General features: G+C 43.6%; 1 protein-coding gene across 1 annotated transcript in view; it reads left to right on the plus strand.

The window, feature by feature from the left end:
- The window catches only part of gucy1b1 (guanylate cyclase 1 soluble subunit beta 1), a 131,654-nt gene extending 106,706 nt beyond the window's left edge, over positions 1-24,948 (plus strand). The window contains exons 10-13 of the mRNA XM_080193462.1: positions 3,994-4,231; positions 13,653-13,793; positions 19,234-19,388; positions 23,581-24,948. Of these exons, the coding sequence (XP_080049588.1) occupies positions 3,994-4,231; positions 13,653-13,793; positions 19,234-19,388; positions 23,581-23,704 (658 nt within the window). The 3' untranslated portion in view covers positions 23,705-24,948. The remainder of the gene's footprint in view (positions 1-3,993; positions 4,232-13,652; positions 13,794-19,233; positions 19,389-23,580) is intronic.
- The last annotated feature ends 2,031 nt before the right edge of the window (positions 24,949-26,979 follow it).

Consider the following 26,979-nt stretch of genomic DNA (forward strand, 5'->3'; position numbering starts at 1 on the left):
AAAGATGTGTAGGTTAAGTGGATTGACTATGCTAAATTGCCCCTTAGTGTCCCAAGATGTGTAGGTTAGGGGGATTAGTGGGGTAAATTGTGTGAGGTTACGGGGATAGGCCGTGGGTGGGACACTCTGTCAGAGAGTCAGTGCACACTTGATGTGCCAAGTGGACTTCTTCTGCATTGTAGGGATTCTATTTTATATGCATACTGTGCACTTACACAATATGCATAAGAATTATAGGGCAAGACATCCACAAATAGTCCTTTTAACTACGAGTCATCCTTTGTTTAGTCATGCAACAGGAATAGCAGACTGCTACAGATTGAAAACATAATTGATAATGTTAGAAATGCAGATCCTTTTCAGAGTAAATCAGAACACACTTCAAAGAGCTGAGAGCAGGTGATACACATTGAAACCTGTACTTAAGAGCTGGGTTTTCCCCAGTTGGGGAGTGGCTTCTGGATAGCATAAGAATTCATGTGGGAAGACTAGAAGCTCACAACTTGTGCTGAATGCCAGTATAATAATAAAACAGTTGTGCATCACAGCATGTCTTCTGTTGCCCGATTTGGTAAATGGTTACCAATGTATTAAATAATTGTAACTGCTGTCAGGCTATCAAGCGTTAACCTGTCTGATTTGCTGTTTAAGGTCACACACCAGCCAAATGTTGAGGGAGTGAAGGCTCTTCCAGTTCTGGAACATACCAGATTTGATATGTGACACTAAGTTTGATGCTTGTGATCAGTGTGGTAACCTGCTATCCTAACCAGCCCTGTGCTCACTCTGCTGGCTGGTGTCTGGTGAGAGTTAAATGTAGTTAGCTTTCTTTGAATTGAGAGCTTCATTCACCTCCCTTATGCAACAATGAATGCCAAACTACAAAATATTTTAATTATCTCAGTTCCAATCTGGAAGAAGCCAGGTGCATGAGTGTTCACCCTGATGGTTATCTTCACAGTTAATGGCAATATAAGTCTTGTCCAGCACCAAGGGGAGCAGTTGTAGCTGCTGCTGTAAGCACAGTTCAATAAGGACTGACTTATTGATGCTTCCTTATACATCCTCACTAAGATTCATATAATAACTCAATGTGGTGAATAACTAATTGAAGGATTTATTTAATAACTATAAACAACAAATGGTTCAACAGCATAGCTATTACAGACCTAACAACGCCCTGATTCCAACTGCAGTCTTGTAGCCCCTGAACTGCAAACTCTCACTCCTGATAGGCCCAGGTTTGTGCACTTGTGCTCCATTTGCTCTAGCCCAGTCATGTGGCCCATGCAGGATCATCCCTTAAAGGGGCCACAGTTCAGTTGGCATAATTGCTCCCCAATCACCCTGCAGGAATGTGGATGGCATTCTACTGAAAGTCTATCCTTTAGCAGTTTTGCACTGCATTGCCTCTGCTCATTCTTTCAGTCACGTTATACTCCTAGCAGAATTTCTACTTATACGCCCATGTTTGGAAGTAATTGGCCTCTGTGGCAATCTTGAAGTCAACAAAAAGAACTTGTCACATCGTTTGTGACCCTATTGTTCCAAGAAACAATTTCTGATACATTCAATGAACTCTGCCTCCAGGCTACCCTTGCCAGTTTGATTCTTCCAATCTGTGTGCATATTAAAATCACCCATGATTATTGTTGTACCTTTCTTGCAAGCCAGCATTTCCTGGTAGGAAATGTAGCCATGTTTTCTTACTGGCAATTAGGTCGCACCCATTTACCCCTGTTTGTGCCTTTTGATCATCTAATTTGTTGCAATTGTGTGAATTTAGGCAGAGTGCCCTTAACTTTGTCTTTTTAAGACTATTCCACTTTCTAAGCCGAGTTGATCTCACCTTCATTTCACTGGCCTTCTAATTCTGCTTGCTACTTTTCTATTTCCTTTTAGTTGCTTTACTGCCTTCCAATTTGTTCCCATCCCTTGACAAGCTAGTTTAAACTCTTTCCATAGCACTAGCAAATCTCCCTGCGAGAATTTTAATCCTAGTCCTTTTAAGGTGTTACCCTGTCCATCTTGTACAGATTCTATCTGCTACAGAACTGGCTCCAAATCCTTAAGAATCCTGATGCCCTTGCTCACCAGCCTGGTGTTCAATTGCTCAATCCTGCTATTCCTATGCTTACTTTCAATTGGCACTAGAAGTAATTTTTTGAAGGGGTAACCAAGAAGATAGATGAGGGCTGTGCAGTTGATGTTGTCTACATCGACTTTAGCAAGGCCTTTGACAAGGTACTGCAAAATAGGTTGTTACATAAGGTTAAATCTCACTGGATCCAGGCTGTGAGGTAGCTAAATGGATACAAAATTGGCTTGATGACAAGACAGAAGGTGGTTGTAAAGGATTATTTCTCAAACAGGAGGCCTGTGATCAGCGGTGTGCCTTGGGGAATAGTGTTGGATCCACTGTTATTTGTCATTTATATTAATGATTTGGATGAGGATTTAGGAGGCATGGTTAGTAAGTCTGCAGATAACTTCAAGATTGGCGATATAGTGCACGGTGAAGAAGGATTGCAACGGGACCTTGATCAATTGGGCCAGTGGGCTGATGAATAGCAGATGGATTTCTATTTAGATAAATGCGAAGTGATGCATTTTGGTAGATCAAACCAGGGCTTTGACAGGACTTCCTCAGTTAATGTTAAGGAATTGGGGAGAGTTACAGAACAAAGAGATCTAGATGTACGGGTTCATAGCTTCTTGAAAGTGGAGTCACAGGTGGACAGAGCGGTGAAGAAGGCATTTGACATGCTTAGTTTCATTGGTATGAACATTGAATACAGGAGTTGAGACGTCATGTTGAAGTTGTGCAAGACATTGCGAAGACCACATTTGGAATACAGTGTACAGTTCTAATCACCCTATTATAGAAAGGATGGCTGTGATTCTCCTAAAAGTGCTGAATTGGTGGGAGAACTGTTCTATATCCTGACTGTTCTGTCAGTTCAGCTTCTCACCTGAATCTTCACACTCTGTGCACTGAAGAGGTCCCAGTCATGAATCTCATTAAAAACCCAGGGGGTGTGGGCTTTATTCACGTCGGAATCTGACAGTTCTGGAACTTTGCACATACGCAGTAGTCCCAATCTGTCAGACTCCCAGTTTGCTGGCCAGCTGGATCGCTGGCCAGCCCAGGACCCCCACAGTGATGCCCCTCCAGCCTCCCCGAAGGCCTGATGGAGGCCTCCCACAGCAATTCCCGGGTCAGCCCTGCCCTCCCCCTGCTCCGGAGCACCCCGATGTACAGCCCACCACCCCTCCCCGTCCCAGCAAAGGTGATCCCCCACCTCCTCACCCAGCAATGGCAGACCTCCCCCCATCCCCAAGGAGTCAGCCTGCTTCTGGCAGACCACTCCTCCTACCAGGCCACAGCCTCCCCAGCCCATCCCAATCGCTATCCTTCTTCCATCCCAGACCAATCCTTTAAACCTTGTCCCTCGCACCTTAAATCTGTGCCCCCTAGTTTTTGACTCCCCTAACTGATCCCTAACTGATCCCCAGACCGATCCTGTCTGCAGAGTGGCAGCGAGACACCCTGCCCCTTTGGCACTGTGCAGTTCCCTGATGGGCAGTGGCATGGCGCTCTCTGGGCCTGGGCACTTTGCCCCTTGAGCAGTGCCGGGGGCATAGGCTGCCAATAACTTAAGCTAAAGGAACTGCCAGTCAGACACGTAACTAAACAAACCACAAAGTATATTTTTGTTTGAATTATATAGCTTGGTACCTCGCTTCAGATTTCTGCTAGCAGGTAAAGTGAACTGGCCAAAGAACACAAGTAACAGTTTTTACCTGGAATGTGATTCTGTTTGTTTCTTATTTTTAATGCTGTATATTTAATGACTATATTAAAAGAGTCAGTGCTGAGCTAAAAGTAGACAAAAATTGTTAATTTTTATAATTTTCACAATTTCAGTTTGAATTGTTAAGGAAACATGAAATATTAAGGATATTTTGAAAACAAATGTTCATCTTTTTCAGATTGTTGTATTCAGTGCTTCCTCATTCTGTTGCCAATGAGTTGAGACACAAACGTCCCATTACTGCTAAACGATATGACAACGTAACCATCCTTTTCAGTGGAATTGTTGGATTCAATGCTTTCTGCAGCAAACATGCCTCAGCTGAGGGAGCTATGAAAATTGTCAACCTCCTCAATGATCTTTATACAAGGTTTGATATCCTTACAGATTCACGCAAGAACCCATATGTGTATAAGGTAGGTTGCTGTATTTTTATTTGGCTCTATATGGAACTAGAGACTGAATTTCTGCACAGTATTGTTTATTACAAAACTCTTCTGGTGGGAATGGATGGTGCGATTTGAAAATCATATTCCCCAAGAACCTTACTGGATACTGCTGCCTCCAGGATGCAATGCAATTTTAAATGGTAAAGTGGGACAAGGGTTCACATGATCTAGCATGCCACTAATTGCCAATCACAGCCCCATCAGTTTTCTCAGCACGGCTACCCTAGTGATTGTAATTTCACCAAGTTCTTCTTTCCCTTCCACCTTCTGACTGTGTTCTAGGCTATATCTCAGTAGCCTTTTGTGCAGCAGAACTCCGTATTAAAATGGCTCTCAGTTCAAGATTTTATCTTCCTGTTTAATTCCATCAGTCACAAACCTTGAGGTGAGGAGGTGGCAGTCTCAGCACACAGCTAGAAAGCTGGTGGGACTCCTGTGCCACCTCCTTTCAGCTAGGCCTGTCATTCGGGCATTGAAAGGGCCAACATTGACCATTCCCCAGGATCGAGGATCCCAGAGTGGAAATCCCACCAGCTCTCCTGTACTCATTAGCACCACTGGGGAGGCATTCGCAGCTGTTGTTGCAACACAAACCAAAGGTCTCAGATCAAGGGGAGACCTAGGCACAGATGAGTGATGGAGTGAAGGAAGTTGTAGAAAATGGAAGAGGTGGTTTAGCTGCAAGAGTAGAGGGTGACTTTCAGTGGGCCCATCACTTCATGATACCAGGTCCCTTGATCAGGCACTGTGTGCCTTTAAGCAAAGAACATCTCCAGGAGCCTACAGCTGAAGGGGTTAATTCTTTGGAGTTCAGTCTTCTTTCAGTTTTCCTCACTGATCAAATAAGAATTAAGTTTCTTCCAGTTGTTTATTTGGGCATATGCAAAGGAATCCATACTTGAGGGAAATCTTGTTGTATGGACTCGATGACCATTTTGACACATTGTGTCAGTCTGTTGCTCCTGGCACTGCCCACCCAGCATGGGGCAGAGCCAAGTGGGTGGGAGTGATGGGGGTGAGGATATAACATTGTGTTACAGATTTTACATAAATCAATCACTGTCTGCCTCCCTGTATGGCCAGACTCTCGTTCATATGTCCTTCATTCAAACTGCTTTATTCAAATTGGCTGCTCCGGCTGATCTTATCCACACTATGCACAGCAGGACTCCCATGATCCCTAGTAGAGGTCAATTTACATTTCATCATACGTTAACAGGATAACAGAATAAAAGTGTACAGACTTTGTGGTTACCAGACATCTGTTCCCTCCATTTTAAATAACCTTCCTCTGTTTTGAGTATTCTGCTTACATTTCATAAATTCCATTAATCCTTTCTCTCCACATCAAAGCAAACATGCTTTTTGGACTCCCCATTTGCTGACTCCCCCATCCACCCCCGTTGGGCCATTGGGTGAATACCAGCAGCAGCAACATTAATTGTACACTTAACGGCCTCAATTAGCAGTTGGGCACCATTGATTTAATTGGGGTGGAGGTGCTAAGACCACCCTCCCATTTGATTAAATGCTCCCCCAGCACCAAAATCTCCACAGCAGAGGGCTCAGGATTTTGCCCTTGGTCTCCATTCCCTTGTAGTCCAGTGGAGATAATCTTTCACTATTTACCTACACTGTAAAATCCTCAAATTTCACTGACTCTTTACTTATCATGCCTATTGCAGCATCACTCTTGCTTACCACCAGATTTCTGCTATTCCCAGCTCTGCTGAAACTTCTGATCCCAAATCCCCTCCTTCCCATTCCTCAGACTCATTCTGTCTCTCCTTACTAAGCCCAAATTCTAGTCATCCCATTTTTATTTTTTTCCCCAGCACCCTGACCCAATCCTCTGACTATCTATCTGTAGTTTCCCCTTTGCCTGCACCCCACTATGGTTCTTCCCACTGTCTCTGTTTTCCCATTCCTTCCAAACCTAATCCTTCCCTAAACTCCTGGCACTCCCCCAATTCCCCGACTCTCTCCAACTCCTGAATTCCTCCCCAATTCCTGACTCCCTGACTCTCCTCTCCTTTGACTCCCTAGACTGCTGACTTACCCTTCCTCCTGACTCTTCCCGAATTCCCCTGACACTTGACTCTCTCCCGACTCCCTGCCAAATTCCCAGACCCATAACTCTCTCGCAACTGTCCGACTCCTGACTCTTCCCCTGCTCCCCCCCACCACACCCTCCCGTCCTGACTCCTGAAACACCATTATTAACTCTCTTCCTCCAAAATCCCTTCCATATTTGCAACTCCTCCTCTCCAAATTGTCCCTTCAGTCTTCAACGTTCCCTTTTCTCTCCCAACTCTCCCCAACTCACCCCAATTGTCTCATCTTCGCTCTTGACTTTCCCCACCTACTCTCAAGTCTCTCACTGACAACTCTCTTGCCCCTTCTATGCATCAAATTCCTTACATGCTTGGAGCATTGGGGAGTGACATCAGGAACCTGAGGTAGGGAACACTACTGTAGAGATATCCCATATATCATTCACCTGGGCAATCTGACAGTGTTAACAACCCAATGGCCAGAACTTTACGTCCCTGCCCCTCCCCCCAGAAGCAGACTTGGAAGTGGTAGGGGGGAAATTAGGTGGACTGGATGGTGCCATGCCAGTCACCTTCCGACCTCCTGGCTGGCTTGTGAGGAGAGACTGAGTAGACTGGGGCTATACTCATTGGAATTCAGAAGAATGAGGGGAGATCTTGTAGAAACATAAGATTATGAAGGGAATAGATAAGATAGAAGCAGGGAAGGTGTTTCCACTGGCAGTGAAACTAGAACTAGGGGGCATAGCCTCAAAATAAGGGAAAGCCAATTTAGGACTGAGTTGTGGAAGAACTTCTTCACGCGAAGGGTTGTGAGTCTGTGGAATTCTCTGCCCAGTGAAGCAGTTGAGGCTACCTCATTGAATGTTTTTAAGGCAAGGATAGATACATTTTTGAACAGTAAAAGAATAAGGGTTATGGTGAGCGGGCTGGTACATGAAGCTGAGTCCACAAAAAGATCAGCCATGAGCTTATTGAATGGCAGAGCAGGCTCGAGGGGCCAGATGGCTTACTCTTGCTCCTACTTCTTATGTTCTTATGTTCCACTTGTATTTTACTGATGGTGTGTTTGGTGGGCTAATTAATGGTCACTTAAGGGCCTCTTCCTGTATTTCACTTGCAGCTGATGGACATTAATGGGATGTGGGCACTGCTGGCTAGGCCAGTATTTATTGCGCATTTCTAATTTGCCTTGAGAAGGTGGTGATTTGTCTTCTTAAACTGTTGCAGTCCGTGTGGTGTTGGAACACCCAAAATGCTGTGTTCCAGAATCATGACCCAGCAACAATGAAGGAATAGGAATCTAGGGGGTGATCTAACAATAAAAATTCTCCCAAACAAATTCTATGTGTTAAATTCATGTGAAAGCTGGAGTAATTCACATTGTTTTTTCCAGTGGGAATCTCCCACACTCTGTGCAGTGCAGAGACGTGAATAACATTAAATTTCGGGGAGCTGGGTCTGTTCCTGCCCAGAAGGCTGAAATCAGCAGGCCTCTTTGCAAGCACAGTGGCCCAAACTATCAACCTCCCATTTGTTGACCAGCTTGATCACCACCCCCCCCACCCCTTCTCAGACTGCCCCGATCTCTAGCCAATCTCCTGCAGTGTAGACCCCTCCCCAGCTGACACCCCCTACAGTGTAGACATCTTCCCCAGCTGACTCCCCCTATCCTGCCCTGATTGCTGGTCTCTCTCCTGATCCCAATGCAGAGTGGCAGCGAGAGTCCCACTCCCATTGATTGCCCATAGGCCTCACCCCCATCAGGCCCCACCCACACAGGCCCCACCCACTTGGCTCTGCCTCATGCTGGGCGGGCAGTGCCAGGAGCAACAGACTGGCACTGCCAGGGTGCCAGTGCCTTGGAGGCACCACCCCCTGCTGCCTGATCCCATGGAGGGCCTTGATTGCCTCCCTTTTACTCCAGCAAGGTTGGGCCGCTAGCTCCCCAAAAGTGGGAAGTTGGTGCAATGCCCACAGGATTGAAACACTCTAGTGGAGTGGGAGTGGCTAGCAGCACCAGAGAATTAAGTCCTGGGCCTGCTAATTACATTTAGGCGCTGGGAGATGCGCTTGTGGCAAGAACACATGTGAATCCCGCGCATGCCCGGCTGCAAGATTCTCTCACCTCGCTGTGCCAGATAATTAGCACGGTGGGGTGGGAGGTTGGCCCCAATACCCATCATCCCCTCCCTCCCCCTCCCTGGTATCTTATGCAGTTAAGAGCATTTTAAAAACCCTGAAATTGGATTCCACCAGTATCGGGAGTGGGTGGAATTGTCAGAGAGCTAGCTGATAGTAGCCGAGGGTACCATTGCATAGTGTGCAAGACTCTTTGCTTTGGGCAGCAGAGAGATCTTCCACAATGCCTGTTATTTTCAGCCAGCCTCCATGATCTAAACACAACACACATCATGCCGTGCTATTGCGGGACCATGCGGCTGATCACACCCTACCCCCACCCCCCGGCCTGGCTGGACTGATTGACCCTCACCCTCTGTCCTCCCTGTCCAGATTGATCGGCCTAAGCTCTCCCCCCCAGCTGTGGCCAGACTGTTCGACCCCTGCAACCCCACCACTGATTGCAAATGCAGAGGACAGCGGTTCCCTCCCCTTCCCCCATCCCCCAACTGATCATGACTGCAGAGTCGCAGTGGTCCCCTCCCTTTCCTCCCCCAGTTGGCCTGACCTTCATGTCTAGTCCCTATTCCTGGGACCTAGTGTGATTCTCGCCAGAGAGACCCACAGAGGCACATGAGCCCAGACAATAGAGTCCTAGGCTCGCTAATTCCATTGAAATGACATTTAGGTGAAAGGGCCTGATGAAGGAGTAGTGCTGCGAAAGCTTGTGCTACCAAATAAATCTGTTGGACTTTAACCAGGTGTTGTGAGACTTCTTTCTATTACTACAGCTGTACAGGGCCTTGGTGAGACTACATCTGGAATATTGTGTGCAGTTTTAGTCATCTTCTCGCAGAAAGGGTATACTTGCCATAGAGGATCTGCAGTGAAGGTTCACCAGACTGATTCTTGAGATAGCAGGATTGATGTATGTGGAGAAATTGGGTTGACTGTGCCTGTATTTACTGGAATTTATAAAATATTAAAGGGAATCTCATTGAAACATACAACATCTCACTGTTCTCTGGAGCTGTGATTTCGACGAGTGGCTGCCTTTTGGCATTTAAGTCCAGCAAGGGGCATGCATGCGGCAGGTTGTAGTGGGCTGCTCTTGGACGTTGCTTCGGGAGTTGCCTATTGCTTCATGTCACTAGTGTGCTTAAACTGGACCATCTCGAGGGCAACATGACAGCTCAGAGACTATCTCTGTTGCTGTGCGGACACATGGATTTGGGCCTGTGTCTGTGGGAGTTTGCACGTTCTCCCCGTGGTTGCGTGGGTTTCCTCCGGGTGCTCCGGTTTCCTCCCACATCCCCCAAAGATGTGCTTTTAGGCTGATTGATTGGGTACTAAATTGTCCCTAAATTGGACCTCCCTGATCCTCGCACGTTAGGTGTAGACTAAAATCATGAATAGGTCACAGACAGTGGGACAGCGGTGCGGGCTCGTTGGGCCGAAGGGCCTGTTTCCCGTGCTGTGTTGTTCTTTGTTCTTTGTATTATCAGAGAACTGGACAGACTGATGGAGGGATGTTGTTTCCTCTGGCTGGGGGTTTATAATAAATGGTCACAGCCTCAGGATATAGAGAAGGCCAAATAGTAATGAGATAAGGAGAACTTTCTCTCAGAGGATAGCGAATCTGTGGAATTCTCCACCACAGAAGGCTGTGGAAGCCAAAATACTAAATATGTTTAAGAAGGAAATAGATAGGTTTTTAAACTCTAAAGGTCTCAAGGTGTCAGGTGCTGGTGTATGGTGCGATAGAGGAACAGCCACGATCATGTTGAATGGCAGAACAGGCTCGAAAGGCCAAATAGCCCACTCCTGCTCCCAGTTTGTATGTTTCTGTGTGTGACTTAAATAGGAACTTGCATGTGGTGGTGTTTCAATGCACCTACTGCCCTTGTTCTTCTAGATGGTAGAGATCATGGGTCAAAGCAGCCTTGGTGAGTTGCTGCATTTTGTGGATGGAACACACAGCTTTTCTGTTTGTCAGAAAAGGAAGTGAATGTTGAAGGTATTGGATGGGGTGCCAATCAAGTCAGTTGCTTTGTTCTGGATGGTGTTCAAGCTTCTTGAGTGCTGTTGGAACTGCACCCATCTAGACAAGTGGAGAGCATTCACTCACATTCCTAATTTGTACCTTGTAGATGATGGACAAGGTTTGAGAAGTCAGGAGGTGAGTTACATTCTGCAGAGTTCCCAGCCTCTGACCTGTTGTTGTAGCCACTGTGTTTATGTGGCTTTCCTGTGCAATTGTCCCTAAATTATTCTCCCCTAAATCTGGTTTCCAGTGGGGGTACCATAAGCATAGACATGGGTCAAGGGTAGAGGAAGAAAAGCACATTGTTAAGATGGCAGCGTGGGCTCGTTGGGCCGAAGGGCCTGTTTCCCGTGCTGTGTTGTTCTTTGTTCTTTTTTTCTTTGTTTCTTGTAAATGGTAACCCCAGGAAATTGATAGTGGAGAATTCAATAATGATAATGCTATTAAATATCAAGAGGATGTAGTTAGGTTCTCTCATGTTGGAGATGGCCATTGCCTGGCACTTGTGTAGCACAAATGTTACTTGCCATTCATTAGCCCAAGCCTGAATATTGTTCAGGTCTTGCTGCATTTTGGACACATGGAGTGCTGATCAGGTCCTTGGCCCATCGAGTCTGCACTGACAATAACTACCACTAAAGACACATTAATCCCATTTTCTTACACTTGTCCCATATACTTGAATGTTGTGATATTTCAAGTGCTCATCCAAATATTTTTTTAAAAATTGTAAGGTTTCCACCCACCATTACAGAGGAGATGTCAGGGGTAAGACAGGGGAGATGTCAGGGGTAAGTTTTTCGCTCAGAGGGTGGTGAGTGAGTGGAATCGGCTGCTGTTGGTGGTGGTGGAGGCGAACTCACTGGGGTCTTTTAAAAGACTTCTGGATGAGTACATGGGATTTAATGGGATTGAGAGTTACAGATAGGCCTGTTAGGTATGGATATGATGGGCGCAACTTGTGGGCCGAAGGGCCTGTTTGTGCTGTAGTGTTCTATGTTCTATGTTCTATTACCTTCCCAAGCAGTGGAATCCAGATTCCCATCACCCACTGAGTGAAAAGGTTTTTTTCTCAAATCCCCTCTGAATCTTCTCCCTAAATCAGTGCGCTGTCATGATTGACCCCCTCCACCATGGGGAACAGCTGCTCCCTACTCACCCTGTTCATACCCCTCATAATGTTATACACCTTTATTGTGTCCACCCTCAGCTTCCCTGCTCTAAAGAAAACAATCCAAGCCACAGAGTGGTTCAGTTGTCAGTGGTGCTGAATATTATGCAGTCATCAGTGAACATCCCTGTGTATGACCTTATGTTGGAAGGAACTGAAGATGGTTAGGGAAAGACTGAGGGACTCTCATAGTGATATTCTGGGACTGATATGATTGACTTCCAACAACCATAACCATCCTTTTTTGTGTTAGGAACAGAAAGCTTCCCTCTGCTTCCCACTTTGCTCAGGCTCCTTGATGTCTCCATGCTCAGTCAAATGATGTCAAGAGCAGTCACTTTGTCACCTAGGGAAGCTGCACAGTAAAACCCAACAGCCTCACTTTGGGCTGGATTTTGATAATTGTCTATCCTGCTTGGGTATTCTGTGGCCCACAGAGGGTTTCCCAGTGTCAAGAAGGCTCTTTTCCTTATAATTGACCCACTACCTTGCCTGGGCCTGGGATTGCAGCCAAAGACCAAAGGTTAATGTTAAACATGCAAATATATACTTAACATCATTGGTGAAGTACAATCACATGACAACATAGCATGCAATGAGATAGTTGTATCTCGAGCTGTTCAATGAACAGTAGAGTTTACCAACAGCCTTGTTTCTAGCATTGTCTGCAAGTCCTGATGTATAACTACCACATCTGAGATTCACAATGATAATAACAGACCATACCTTGGTTCTCCCTGGCCTTGGCTGTTTTTTATGCTTTATTTATTTTAATGGGTGAGAAAGTACATCTTGTTGAGGTCCTCTGCCAGTTACTTGCAGCCAGAGAGCCCTCTGAAGACTGGAAAGTCTCTGACTCCAAATTCGAAAGCTAGCCTTTAGGTTGACAGAGACTCGGTCTCCTTAGAAAGGAGAATGAGGGGACATCTAATAGAGGTGTATAAGATTATGAAGGGTATAGATAATTTCCTAGATTGGAAACAAATATTACGAGGGGCCACGGGCTTAGGGTGAGGGGGGGGCGAGGTATAATTCGGACGTTAGAGGGAGGTTTTTCACACAGAGGGTTGTGGGGGTATAGAATGCACTGCCAAGTAAGGTGGTGGAGGCAGGCACGCTGGAGTTGTTTAAGAGTTATTTAGATAGGCACTGAGCGGGATGGAGATGGAGGGATGTAGGAGACTGTTTTAAATAAGGATCAAGAGCCTTGGAACGTTCCTGGGAATCAATTGATTCCTATGGACCTTCCAACATATTTTCTGGCTCACTTGTTTTACTTTTGAGCTTCTGGGGATTCTCTTGAATGTTTGCATAACGATGTGCATGTTTTGATGTTTTTCTCTTTTAATCCACAGGTGCTTCGGTCCGCCTTGTTGTCCAACAAGGGGCGTACACGCGGTGGGTCGTGCGAGGGCTGCTCTTGGATGTTTCGAGAGTAGCCTAGTGCTTCACGTCGTTAGTGTATGCTTAAACTGGACCAGCTGATGGGCAACACAATAGCTCAGTGACTATCACTGTTTGCTGTGCAGATACATGGACTTGGGCCAGTATCTGTGGGAGTTTGTGCATTCTCCCTGTGCTTGTGTGGGTTTTCTCCGGGTGGTCCGGTTTCCTCCCACACCCCAAAGATGTGCTCTTAGGTTGATTGGTGTAACAAATTGTCCCTAAATTAGTTTCCCCTCAATCTGGTTTCCAATGTGGAGTGCCATAAGCGTAGACAAAGGTCATGGGTGGAAGATGTTAAAATGGTGGCATGGGCTCGTTGGGCTGAAGGGCCTGTTTCCCGTTCTGTGTTGTTCTTTGTTCTTTGAGGCGCAGCACTTGACAATCTAAACTTTAATCAGGTTCTCTTTGGAGGCAGGTTTCTGATGCAAAAACAAACCCCGCTTTTGTTCTATGCCTCTGGCAAAATATCAGGCAAATATCTCCTAATTTTAGTTTCTTTGTGATTTTATTGAATAAAATTTTAAGGCCTGTTAATTTTTCTTATTTATTCAGGTGGAGACAGTTGGAGATAAGTACATGACCGTGAGTGGTCTGCCAGAGCCATGTGTCCATCATGCTCATTCCATATGCCACCTTGCTTTGGACATGGTGGAGATTGCAGGGCAGGTGAAGGTTGATGGAGAACCTGTGGAGGTTAGTTTTGAAAAATTGTGAACTTACAAAAGATGGTCTTACTCATCTTTTCTGTCATACATTTAATGTTCTAGTTGATTTTCAATTGCAGTGTTCATGTATTTAAATAAAAACCTCTTAAAACTGTTTCAATGGAAACTCCAGCCTCACCCATAGCTGAGATTCTCCGGTCTCCCTGCAGCGAGTGGAGTTTTGACTATATGGCAAATTCCCCATTCTTGCTGGCAGTGGAGCCAGGGTGAATGAGATCTGAGAATTCAGCCCTTGTCTCCAACACTCTTACTTCTTGCTGTTTCACTGCCTTCTATTTGTTTTCCATTCTTTCTGTCTCACTTAATTGTGCTGAATAGATAAGCCACACAAAATTTATCCCATTGTTTTGCCAAGCCAGCTTTTATCCTTTACGATATTAGCTTAATGTATTTTATCAATTATAAAGCATTAACTTTTAAAAAAATCTAAATTTAAACATTTGTCTGCTCGATATCAGTGTATGTTTACATCTTTCTGTTTGCTTCTCTTTCTCATTTTTTTCTTTCTCTCCCAGATATCTTTCCTTCTTTAATTTTTATATTTGCACATCCTGTGTCTTTCAGATGGCTTCTATTTTTATCTCTCTTTATCATGTCTGTCTGTTTCCCACTTTCTGTGCTTCTAATGTTTTTTCTCACTTTTGCTATACATTTCATTTTCGTATGTCTTTCTTTTCAATGCATCTTCATTTTATCTTACTTGAAGCTAAATGTGGAGCTCTGAGCCTCTGAAAGCTGCCTAAACGATCTTTAATTTGATATAAGTGAGTGTGCCGGGACCTAGGTCTGCACTGTACCGCACAAGTCTTGGCTAGACTGATGGAGTATTACTCATGTAGGTCCGAAGCTACTGCGTTAGTGATGCAAATTGGAGTGCCTTCAACATATTTCAGTTACATGCAAACTTCAGTTTAGAAGCTAAAGTTTGAGTTTTGTTTTATCACTGTGGTTCCTGTCAACACAAAATAATCATCAGGATCCCTCCCCCATCACTGACATCAAATGTCCCCACCCTTAATCACTGGCATCATCAGAATCCCCTGCCCACATCACCGGCATAAGATGTTCCTTCCTTTATTGCTGACATGTTGCCTTCTCCAGTGAACTGAGGTCTGACTTATGTGCACCATGAGATGGGTTTAAGGCTGAGGTAATTTTCCTCTGGCATGGATTGAAAGGTCTGATGAGATTCCAGAGATCAGTTGCTTTAATGAGCATTTATGAGGTGTTAATGAATAAAATGGCATTCACGCCTCCAGGCAACGAGATAAACAATCCGGCATTGGGAGAATCGCAAACTGTTTTGAAGCAGCAGGTTTCCGACTTTTTGCCTGCTGCTGGATTCTCTGTTCCCACCACGGGCTGGATGGGAAAATTCCACCTAGTGGGTGTATCTTAACATTCTGTAGATTCTGGATCAATGCTGTAAATGTAACCCCATTATTTCAGAAAAGTGGGAGAGAGACCTGTTAGTCTGACATCAATCAGTGGGAAAATGCGAGAAATTATTATGAAGGATGTGACAACTGAACATGCAGAAAATAATGATCTGATGGAACAAAGAACAAAGAAAAGTACAGCACAAGAACAGGCCCTTCACCCTCCAAGTCTGTGCCATGGTGTGCATAAGTCAGACTCAGTTCACTGGAGATTTCAAGGTGAGTGTAACATACATAGTCCACCTGCCACAGTACTGTGCTGCTCCTGTTGCATTGTGTAACTTCACAATCACCCATTCAATTCCGGCCTTGGGTGACTGTGTGGAGTTTGCACATTCTCACCATGTGTGTGTGGGTTTCCGCCACAGTCCAAAGATGTGTGGCAAGGTTGATTGGCCATGCTAAATTCTTCCTGAGTATCATTAGTAGGATAAATAAGTGGGATTGTTAGAATGAACTGATGATAACATGGTATTAGATATAATGTGACCAATGGTAACAAGCTATAAGGGTCAGCTGATCCAGTAAACTAAGGAACCAATTGCAGAATGATGTGATGGTTAGCTGTCCTGCTGACTCAGTATAAATAAGAACCTGTTGGGAATCGAGGGAGAACTTGGAAAGGCCCTGGGCGAGGCCCTAAGTTTGGAATAATGAAGTTTCTATGATTTCTATGATTTATTTAAACCCTTTGATTTATCAGTTGGCGTAAGTTTTTATAATAACTCCACGGAGGCAAAATTTCCGTCACCAAATTACTTTATTTACACCATACGCGGCCAGCTTTCCGGTTGCTCCGTACTGAATGTAGGCTGGAAGTCAGACACACCTGATTTAAATAGGGACCATGAGGCTCCCTGATTCAACCATCAATTATGACTCGTCAGGTAGTTCTCTCCATACCAACCAAATAAACAAACTCAAATTAACTTAGGAAGAATCATCAGGTAGTTCATACTCTAGCAAACCAACCTCATTAGCCTGGCTGAAGCCATCACAGTTTTGTTATTTTTTTATTTTCTGTATTTATTCCTTCTGGATAAACAGTGGTTACAGGGATAGGCCCTGGGTGAGATTGCTGTTGGTGCAGGCTTGATGGGCCAAATAGCCTCCTTCTGCACTGTAGGGATTCTGTGATTCTAAGGGAGATGTGCTCTGCTGGAAAGAATATATTGCCAAACCCTAATTACCCTTGAGAAGGAGGTGGTGAGCTGCTTTCTTGAACAGCTACAGTCAGTGTAGTGTAGGTACACTCACATTGCTGTAAGGGAGCTCCAGTACTTTGACCCAGTGACAGTGAAGAAAAAATTTGGGCAGGCCAGTGGATGCTGTATGCATGGACATTAGTAAAACCTTCAATAAAATTCTTCATGGCAGACTGATGTAGAAGGTGATATGGGATCCTAGGTGAGTTGGTAAAATGGATACAAAACTGCTTAGGGCATAGAAGTCATGATGTGGAGATGCCGGTGTTGGACTGGGGTAAACTGCTTAGGGCATAGAAGTCATGATGTGGAGATGCCGGCGTTGGACTGGGGTAAACACAGTAAGAAGTCTGATGACAAACCTGGCGTTGTCAGACTTCTTACTAGGGCATAGAAAGCAGAGAGTTGCAGTGGAAGGATACTTTTCTAACTGGAGGTGTGTAACAAGCGGTATTCCACAAGGACCAGTGCTCAGGCTCTGTTTGTAATACATATGTGATTTGGAGGAAAACACAGGTGGTCTGATCGGTAAATTTGCAGATGATACATAAATTGGGGAGTAGTGGATAGTGAGGAGGATTGTCAGACAATACAACGAGACATAAATCAATTGGAGACTTGGGTCAAAAGATGGCAGGTGGAATTTAACTCAGACAAATGTGAGGTGATGCAATTTGGAAGGTCTACTGCAGGAGCAAAGTTTACAGTAAATGATAGAACTTTTAGAAATATTAGCATACAGAGGGATTCAGACATGCAGATCCACAGTTCCCTGAAGGTGGCAACTCAGGTGGTCAAGAAGGCTTATCATGCTGGCCTTCATCAGTGGGGGCATTAATAATAGGAATTTCAAAATCATGTTGCACCTGTATAAGACGCATTTGGATTATTGTGTACAATTCTGGGTGCCACACTACTGCAAGGACGTTCATGCATTGGGAAGGATGCAGAAGAGATTTACCAGGATTTTGCCTGGTTTGGATTGTTTTCATTGGAGCATCGGAGGATGAGGGGAGATAGAGGTTTACAAGATTAGACAGTCAGAAGTTTTTCCCCAGGGTGGAAGAGTCAATTACTAGTGGGCATAGGTTTAAGGTGTGAGGGGCAAGGTTTAAAGGAGGTGTAAAAGGCAAGTGTTTTACACAGAGGGTGCTAGGTGCCTGGAATTCGCTGCTGGGGGAGGTAGGGGAAGCAGATACGGTAGTGAGTTTTAAGGGGCGTCTGGATAGGAATAGAGGGATATGGAAGGGTAAGGAGTTTTAGTTCAGTTGGGCAACATGGCTGGTGCAGGCTTAGGGGGCCGAAAGGCCTCTTCCTGTGCTGTAATTTTCTTTATTCTTTGTTCTTTTTATTATGACAGCTTGGATAGAGTGGATAGTCAGAGTCTTTTCCCCAGGGTTGAAGGGTCAATTACTCAGGGGCATAGGTTGAAAGCGAGAAGGGGAAGTTTAAAAGTGATGTTAGGGGCAAGTTCTTCACACAAAGAGTGGTGAATGCCTGGTATGTGCTGCCGGAGGATGTGATGGAAGCAGATTCTAGAATAACATTCAAGAGGCATTTGGATAGACACATGAATAGAGGGATATGGACCATGTGGTGACAAGAAAATATTAGATTAGATAGGCATCTGTGTCGGCACAGACTTGGTGAGCTGAAGGGCTGTTCCTGTGCTGTATTGTTTTGTGTTCTTAATGGCTGGGGAATGAGCAGTTACGTCCAGCTAAATCCAAAGGGAAAACTTTGCAAGCCCCATCTCCCCAGAGCATTACCCTATGTCTAGACTACTAGTCCAGTGACAATACGACTATGCCACTTCTTCCCTTATGCTGTAACAATTATAATTGGTAAGATGGGGCTTGTTTTAGAATTCTTCCTGCCTTCAGGGAATAGTGATAAATGAAGATTTCCAGAGGATTTAACAGAAGGTCTGCTTGAATCTGAGGCAGCTTGCTCAGACCGATCATTTCCCACATAGGTGGATCCATATATGCTCCACCTTTTTGGGAGCACGATGAGCAAGTTAGCAGAGATGTGTTTTCATCTAGGGAGGTGTTGTCCTGGTTGGAATTGTGCACTTAAGGTGCCAGCACAATAAAAAACTCAAATGTGGGCAAGGGTCATGTGCAGAGTATCAGAATTGTACAGACAAATTTAGATGTTAGTAAGTAGCTATGTTTCATGAAGCTAGGTTGTTCTTAAGTGACTTTATGTATAATGGTCTTTTGTCAGTGTGACAATAGTTTGAGAAGACTTTGTCCGAATGCAGTGGTCTCCAGAATGTGAATAGAAGAATACTTGTTTGTTGTTACTCAGAAATCATTTGAGTTATTTTCTGAGTTTGTGCTGGTTCCTGTTGCCACTACATAATAGAAAATAGCAGACAAAATTTTCAAATTTTCTGGTGACCAAGGATCACCAACACATGAGGAAAATGTCCTCCATTTGCTAGGACATAAATAAATCTCCATTTATTGAGCAGAATCTTGCAGCCGTTCACACCAATAAGATTTTCCAGTCACTCTGTAATGAATGGAGATTTGGCTGAGCGCCAAATCCTCTGTCCTTGATTGCAGCATTGGTGGGATGAGAAAATCCCAGCCATTGTGTCACCTGTCTTCAATTTTCTATTGAGGTACTTTGGTCCCAGAATGTCAGATGCACACTGTTCACGTGAGAAACAGCTGCTGATGTTCTGTGTTCTCCTGACTCACGTTGCTTGTGTTGGAATTTTTTGCATACTTTGAAAACTTTTCTTTCACTCTAGATCACTATCGGTATTCACACTGGGGAAGTGGTCACTGGTGTAATAGGCCAGAGAATGCCTCGCTATTGCTTGTTTGGAAATACTGTTAATCTAACGAGCAGGACAGAAACCACTGGAGAAAAAGGGAGAATCAATATCTCAGAGTATACATATAGGTAAGCAATAGTTTAATCTACAATAATTCCACTTCTGTCTGTTTGCGTTTCCTGATTGGTCAGTAATTTGATTTGGTGGGCCTGGTGCATGTGTCTGACTAACTCAGCTTTTTTTATTGTTTAACCCCAACTGCTCCCCACCTTGTTTACTAGTCCCTGGACTTTGTCCCTACACAACTTATTACCAGACCTGGCCCCAACCTGAGGGTAGGACAGCATGAGAGGGAAGGAAGGGGGCAGATGGAGTGGATAGCATGGGAGGTGGGAAAATAGCATGTGAGATAGTGAGGATTTGCAAGGAAGTGGGTGGAGATGTAATAGAGGGAAGGGGGCATGGACACGGGAAGTGATTTGCAGAGCTGATGGACGGACAGGTTACTAATGAGGAAGATCAATACTTAAGGAACTAGAGAATGAGGGGGATGCATAAGAAGGGGCCTGAGACATCCTGAATAGAATGGAATAGAAGATGGGGTAGTATAGGAAGAAGGTACTGTGGGGAATGGGATGGAATTGACATGAAAAGGATGAAAGGAAATTAAAAGGTATAGCATGAAATGGATGGCAGGGGAAAGATAGAAGGGCAATGGATAGGGATTTAATGAAATACTATTAAAAACAGAAACATAGAAAATAGGAGCAGGCGGAGACCATTTGGCACTTTGAGCTTGCTCTGCCATTCATTATGATCATGGATGATCATCAAACTCAGTAGTCTAATCCTGCCTTCCCCTTTGATTGTCTTTGCCTCAAGTGCTATATCTAACTGTTTCTTGAAAATATTCAAAGCTTTGGTCTCAAGTACTTTCTGTGGTAGCAAATTCCATAGGCTGACCATTCTCTGAGTTAAGAAATTTCTCCTTATCTCTGTCCTAATCTGTATCCTCAGGCTCTAACCCTAGTTCTGGAAAAGCCAACCATTGGGAACATCCTCCCTGAATCTACCCTGTCTAGTCATGTTAGAATTTTTATAGATTTCTATAAAGTTCCCATCTCATTTTCTAAACTCGAGCGAATACAATTCTAACTGACTCATAGAACTGAGATGAGGAGAAATTTCTGCACCCGGAGGGTGGTAAGTGTTGGAATTCACTACCACAAAATGTAGTTGAGGCCAAAATGTTGTATGATTTCAATAAAAAATTAGATATAGTTCTTGGGGCTAAAGGAATCAAGCTATGTAAGGGGAAGGAGGGATTAGGATATTGAATTTGATGATCAGCCATTATCGAAATGAATGGCAGAGCAGGCTCGAAGGGCCAAATGACCTACTCCTGCTTCTAGTTTTTATGTTTCTATTTAGTTCCCTCATCTATGTCATTAATAAACATAATGAATAGCTGGGGCTGCAGCACTAATCCTTGCAGTACCCCACTGCCTGCCATTTGTAAAATTCATAATCTTTGTTTCTATTCTTATTCTTTGTTTCCAGTTTGCTGTCCATCTCAATACACTACCCCCAATCCCATGTGCTTTAATTTTACATATTAATTTCTTATATGGGACTTTGTCGAAAGCATTCTGAAAGTCCCAACAGATGACATTCACTGGCTCTCCATCAACTCTACTAGTTACATCCTCAAAGGATTCCAGTAGATTTGTCAAGCATGATTTCCCTTTCATAAATCCATGCTGCCTCTGTCCGAACCTGTCACTGTTTACTGAGTGTTCTGCTGTAAAATCATTGATAATGGATTCTAGAATTTGCCCCACTACATTTCTATGGATATCAGGCTTATTGTTTATAATTTCCTATTTTCTCTCCACCTCCCTTTTTATGTAGTGGGGTTACATTAGCTGTCTTTCAGTCTGTAGAATTTTGGAAGATGACCGCCATGGCATCCAATATTTCTCAGGCTACTTCCTTAAGTATGCTGGGATGTAAATTTTCAGGCCTGGAGATTTATTGGCCTTCAATCTCATCAGTTTCCTCAAAACCATTTTTCTACTAACACTGATTTCTTTCCTTCCGTTCCTCCCTCTCACTAAACCCTGTGTACCCAACATTTCTATTTCAGTAAAGACACTAAATTCCTGGACCTCAAATGTTTTGTGGGTTTCAGCTAGTATCTATAAGCCTGGGTCATCTGAGCAGCAGCAATGATAAACAGAGTGCTGCTGACTTCCAGGATTCTCCTGACTTAATGCTGCTGGGCATTTTAAAAGTTTCATCTTAAAATTTAGGGAATAGGTGAATTGGTAAATGAGTGAATGGGTAGGTGGGTGAGGTGGTAGGGTAGATGAATAGGTGAGTGGTGAGGTGAGTAACTGAATGAAACTGCAGGTTGATAGATGGGTTGGGCTGAGGGTTAGTCAGGTGGTCAAGGTAGTACTCGGTTGTGGGTAGTTTGGTGAAATGGTTAGGGGATGGCTGGGTTGGGGGTGGTCTAGGAGTTAGCCGTGTCAGGTGAGGTGGTAGTCATGCTTTTGGGGGTGGTAGTCGTGTTGGGGGTGGGTAGTTGGTTCAGGTTGAGTGTGGTCAAGTCAGGTTGAGGGGGAATTGGGGGCCCAGGGAAGTAATGGGGGTAATTGTGAAGTTACCCAGGTGTTAAACTAAGTTTTAGTATGTCTGATACTTACTGGGTAACAGGTAAGCCATATAGAACTGTCCAAAGATTCTATGTGGCGTTGGAGACAGTCACGCAGGGTTCTGGGGAGCAGGGGCATCGCTCATCAGAAGTTTAAACTTCTCAAACAATTCCTATGGAAGTCAGTGGGCAGAATTTTCCCATCCCATCCACCACTGAAATCACAACGGGTGGGGGGAAGACCATGCAAAGGTCTATTGACCTCAGGTGAGATTTTCCGGTCTTGGGATGAGTGTGGCTGGAAAATCCTGCCCAGCATGTCAGGTGAGGTGATGTGATTTGGAAGGTCTATTGCAGAAGGAAAGTATACACTAAATGGTAGAGCCCTTAGAAATATTAGAATCTAGAGGGATAAGGCATGCAGATTCACAGATCCCAGAAGATTGCAATGCAGCTGGTCAAGAAGGTGTATGGCATACTGGCCTTCAAATGTCGGGGCGTTGAGTATAGGAATTGGAAAATCATGTTGCAGCTGTATAAGACTTTGGTTCAGCCACATTTGGAGTATTGTGTACAATTCTGGTCGCCACACTATTGGAAAGATGTTGATGATTGAAGAGGATGAAGAAAAGATTTACCAGGATGTTGCTTGGCTTGGAGGATATGGATTATGAAGAGAGGTTGAACAAACTTGAATTGTTTTAATTGAAGTGTCAGAAGATGAGGGGGGATCTGATAGACTTCTACAAGATTATGACAGATTTGGATAGAGTCGATAGAGTCTTTTCCCTAGGGTTGAAGGGTCAATTAGTCAGAGGCATAGGTTGAAACTGACAGGGGGAAGTTTAAAAGAGATGTGAGGGGAGTTTTTCACACAGGGTGGTAAATGCCTTGAATGTGTTGGAGGAGGTGGTAGAAGCAGATTCTACAACAACGTTCAAGAGGCGTCTGGATAGATACATGAATAGGCAGGGAATAGAGGGGTATGCCATGTAGGGGCAAGAAAATATTAGATTAGGGAGGCATCTTTGTCAGTGCAGACTTGGTGGGCGGAAAGGCCTGTTCCTGTGCTGTATTGTTCTTTGTTCTTTATTCTTTGACTGCCACGGGATCCTGACACACAACAACTTGGAGACAGCAGAATTTGGCCTAATGTACTTGCTCTTTAATGGAGCAAAGTAAAATATAGTATAGACTGCAATTTTAGGCTAGGGTGCACCTATAAACAGCAACACATTGAGTTAGATGAAAACTTGAACCACGGGCAAAAGGAGGGTAGTTTGTTTCATTTCAACATCATTGAAACAGTCAATTTAATCATTTTAACATGAACAGATGCCTTTGCAAAGGGTATTTCATTTGCTACTATCAAGTGTTAAATCTTATGATAATCAGATCTGAATCATAAATTGAATTAAAGCCGTGCCAATTAAACTGCAGTAATAGAGTTATAAGTCTGTACATAATACCCTATGATTGGCAGAATATGACCACCAGTATAAGTTAGGATGGTGTTTTGTGGTGTGATTGTAAAGGGGAGGTGGGATCTGGGAGGGGGAAACATCTTCACATTTGTTACATTTCTTATCCTTTCTGAGTTGGCTTTGTTCGAAATAACATTGAAAATTAAGTTAATGGTCCTGATTATCACCTTTTTTAATCAGATGCCTAATGAGTGCAGAGAACTCAGATGAACAGTTTCAACTGGAATACAGAGATCTGATTAACATGAAGGGTAAGAAAGAGCCAATGAAGGTTTGGTTCCTGTCCAGAAAATACACAAAGTAAGAAGTTTGATCCATCAAAGAATAATTTATCATTTGGACCCTAAAAAGTAAAAAATAAAAAAAAATGATAAATGAAGAGTTAACATTCATAACTGAAAAACATAAACAGTTCCAACATAAAGGGCATTTTATATAAATTATGACTAGTGCAGTAAAGCACTTAACCTTCAAATTGCAATGATTGTTTCACAAACATTGTTTCTTCAGTAAATGCCATGCAAAAACTAACACCAGCAAGCATTTCTTTTGGCTGCTTCTGCAAACAAGACGTTGCAGGTTCTGCCAAGTATGATCATGTCCCATCAAGTACTTTCTATAAAAAAACAAGACACTGAGAATCTGTAAGCCACCATTTGGCCTGCTATATGTGGATCATTATCCTCCTGCCATGAGCCTGTTGGAGGTTAACAAGTCAATAAGAAAGTGCCTCCTTTCCATGGGGCCAGTGAAGATGAACACTGCCATGAGTATATTGCCAATGCCTATGTGATTCATTCAGCTGCAAAAATCCTTTACCTGAGCACCAGTCGGAGGAATTGGTGAGGGGTGCTGCTATCCCTGATTCAATTTAGTGCGCACTTAGAAGATCAATAAAGACTTGTTTCATAGTAAATAAATAATAGTGACCCAATGGGGATCTAAGCTGCATCAAGCTCTGAATGTACTGGGGAACCTCAAGCAAGGTTACCCATCGTCAAAGAGCAAGTGAAGATTCCACAATTTATGAATGTGCCTGGGAACTTGCAGAATTGGCAGAGAGCCATCATAATTAGACCATTCCTTTTCAGTGGGTTGTGTCAAACTTCTGATAGTATTTGGGCCAGCTGCATGAATTTTGATTTGATTTATTATTATTACATGTTAAAGTTCTAAGTGCCGAATTTGTGTAAAAAAATCAGTAAATCCTGGTGTTTTCTCAGTGAGAATTTCAAAATGAATCTTCCACACTGTGCACCATGTGCAAAATCAGAGAGCAGGGTCTATTAAAACATTGAGTCATGGAGGTTTACAGCAAGGTTTAAATCAAACTGGAGTGAAACACTCCTAACATGTGACACCACATGTGCTAATATGCTACCAAATAAACCCGTTGGACTTTAACATGGTGTTGTGAAACTTCTTAATGTGCTTTCCCCAGTCCAACACTGGCATCCCCACATCATGAAACACTCCTGGCCGGGGGGGACGCTAGCGGGCCCAGAGACTTCAGTTCAGGCCTGCTAATCACACGGTAATTCAAATTTACATACATTGTACTGTGGGGATTCTATGATTCTACATTATACAGCTCTGTGCTGATTTCTGGTGCAGAGCTGATGGTGCCGGAAATTTGGCACCTGGAAATTTGTAGAGGCTGTGATGCCCAGGGTGAGCCTGCTAAATGGCTGCCGCTTGAGTCTTCTGGCCCACTGCACTGCAAAAGCAGCACAGTAGGCTGGGAGAATCACCTCCATCATTTCTTGTGCCCTATGCAGACAAAACATAATGTTCATAGAGAATACAGGGGGAGAGGAAAGGAGAGAGTGCAGAATATAGTCTTACAGTCATAGTTAGAGTGTAGAGAAAGATCAATTTAATATAAGGTAGGTCCATTCAAAAGTCTGATGGCAGCAGGAAAGAAGCTGTTCTTGAATCAGTGGCATGTGTTCCTGTCTTTTCCTGATGGAAGAAGGTGGATGACTATATGTCCAGGTCCTTGATTATGCTGGCTGCCTCTCTGAGGCAGCGGGAAGTGTAGATGGAGTCAATGGATGGAAGATTGGTTTGCATGATGGTCTGGGCTACATTCACAACCCTTTGTTGTTTCTTGTGTTCTTGGTCAGAACAGGAGCCATACCAAACTGTGATACGTCCAGAAAAGATGCTTTCTATGGTGCATCTGTAAAAATTAGTGATAGTTGTTGCAGACATGCTGAATTTCCTTAGCCTGCTGAGAAAGTAGAGGTGCTGGTGAGCTTTTTAACTATAGCATCTGCACAAAGGGACCAGGACAGGTTGTTGGTGATCTGGACACCTAGAAACTTCAAGCTTTTGACCATTTCCACTTCATCCCCATTGATGTAGACAGGAGCATGTCTTCCACTGCACTTCTTGAGGTCGATGACTATCTCCTTCATTTTCCTGACATTGAGGGACAGATTATTGTCATCGTGCCATTTCACCAGATTCTCTATCTCTTTCGTGTGCTCCATTTTGTCATTGTTTGAGATGCGACCCACTAGAGAAGAGAGTGGTGGAGAAGAGGGACGTTTTCCTCCAAGACGGACAACGAACCAGGGATCACGTTGGCAATGAAGCCTGGGACGTGGTGGAAACAGCAATCCGTGCTATGCAGTAACAGGAAGGACTAGCTGTTAGTGTCGGAAGAAACAAAATGTCCTCAATCGGGCAGCAAGGGTGAGTATTCTGCCATCAGTCCCGTCTTACCAGTGCCGGATTTAGACTTGGTGAGGCCCTAAGCTATATAAAGCTTGGACACCCCTTGTTAAAAAGTTACACTGAAAGGTGTACCAAAGGTGCATACTAAAACAGGACCTTGGGTCGCCCCAAAAGAGTTGAAAACATAATTATGCCTTTTAATTATTTAATAGTAAGGTATTTAAAGTGAAAGATACAAATTATTTTCAAATGAATGCATTTACTGATTACATATTTATCATTTAGCTGGCTTGATCTCTCTCGTAGACTATAATATAGTATACCCTGGAAACAATACTTAAATGTAATTTTTAAAATAATTTTAAGACACATTAATATATATATACAAAATGCTGACAAAGTAAGTAATCAGGATCACTTTTATTAATGTAAGTAGTAATGAAATCGTTTGCAAAAATCAGAAAACTGATATCAGATACAACTTAAAACATTTTCTTCCTTGATTTTTCAAAAGCAAGATCATGAATTATGTCCTCAAATGATATGCTACACAGCTTATCGCTTTCTACACACATGATGCTAAGTGCAGTTTGTCTTGAGACATGATTGCTCCGAGTTCGTTTTTGATTCTCTTTAGCTGTGAAAATGACTGTTCTCCTGAACAATTTGTTACCATCAGACATAAAAATAGTTGTAATATTGCTTCCACATTAGGGAAAACTAAATGAATCTTGTCTTAGAAGATGATTTGATACAGATCATTATGGCAAATTTGTTCTTTTCCTGGATAATTCTGCTTGACATAAGCATGAAAGTGCTTCAGTTCCCCTGTAAGGTTAATATCAACATCGTTTGGATGCTTTTTCATCAAAGTTTCTACTACTTCACACAGCTGTG

Source organism: Carcharhinus amblyrhynchos, chromosome 1 (assembly GCF_965287045.1).
Source record: "Carcharhinus amblyrhynchos chromosome 1, sCarAmb.v2.hapA, whole genome shotgun sequence".
Taxonomy (NCBI): Eukaryota; Metazoa; Chordata; class Chondrichthyes; order Carcharhiniformes; family Carcharhinidae; genus Carcharhinus; species Carcharhinus amblyrhynchos.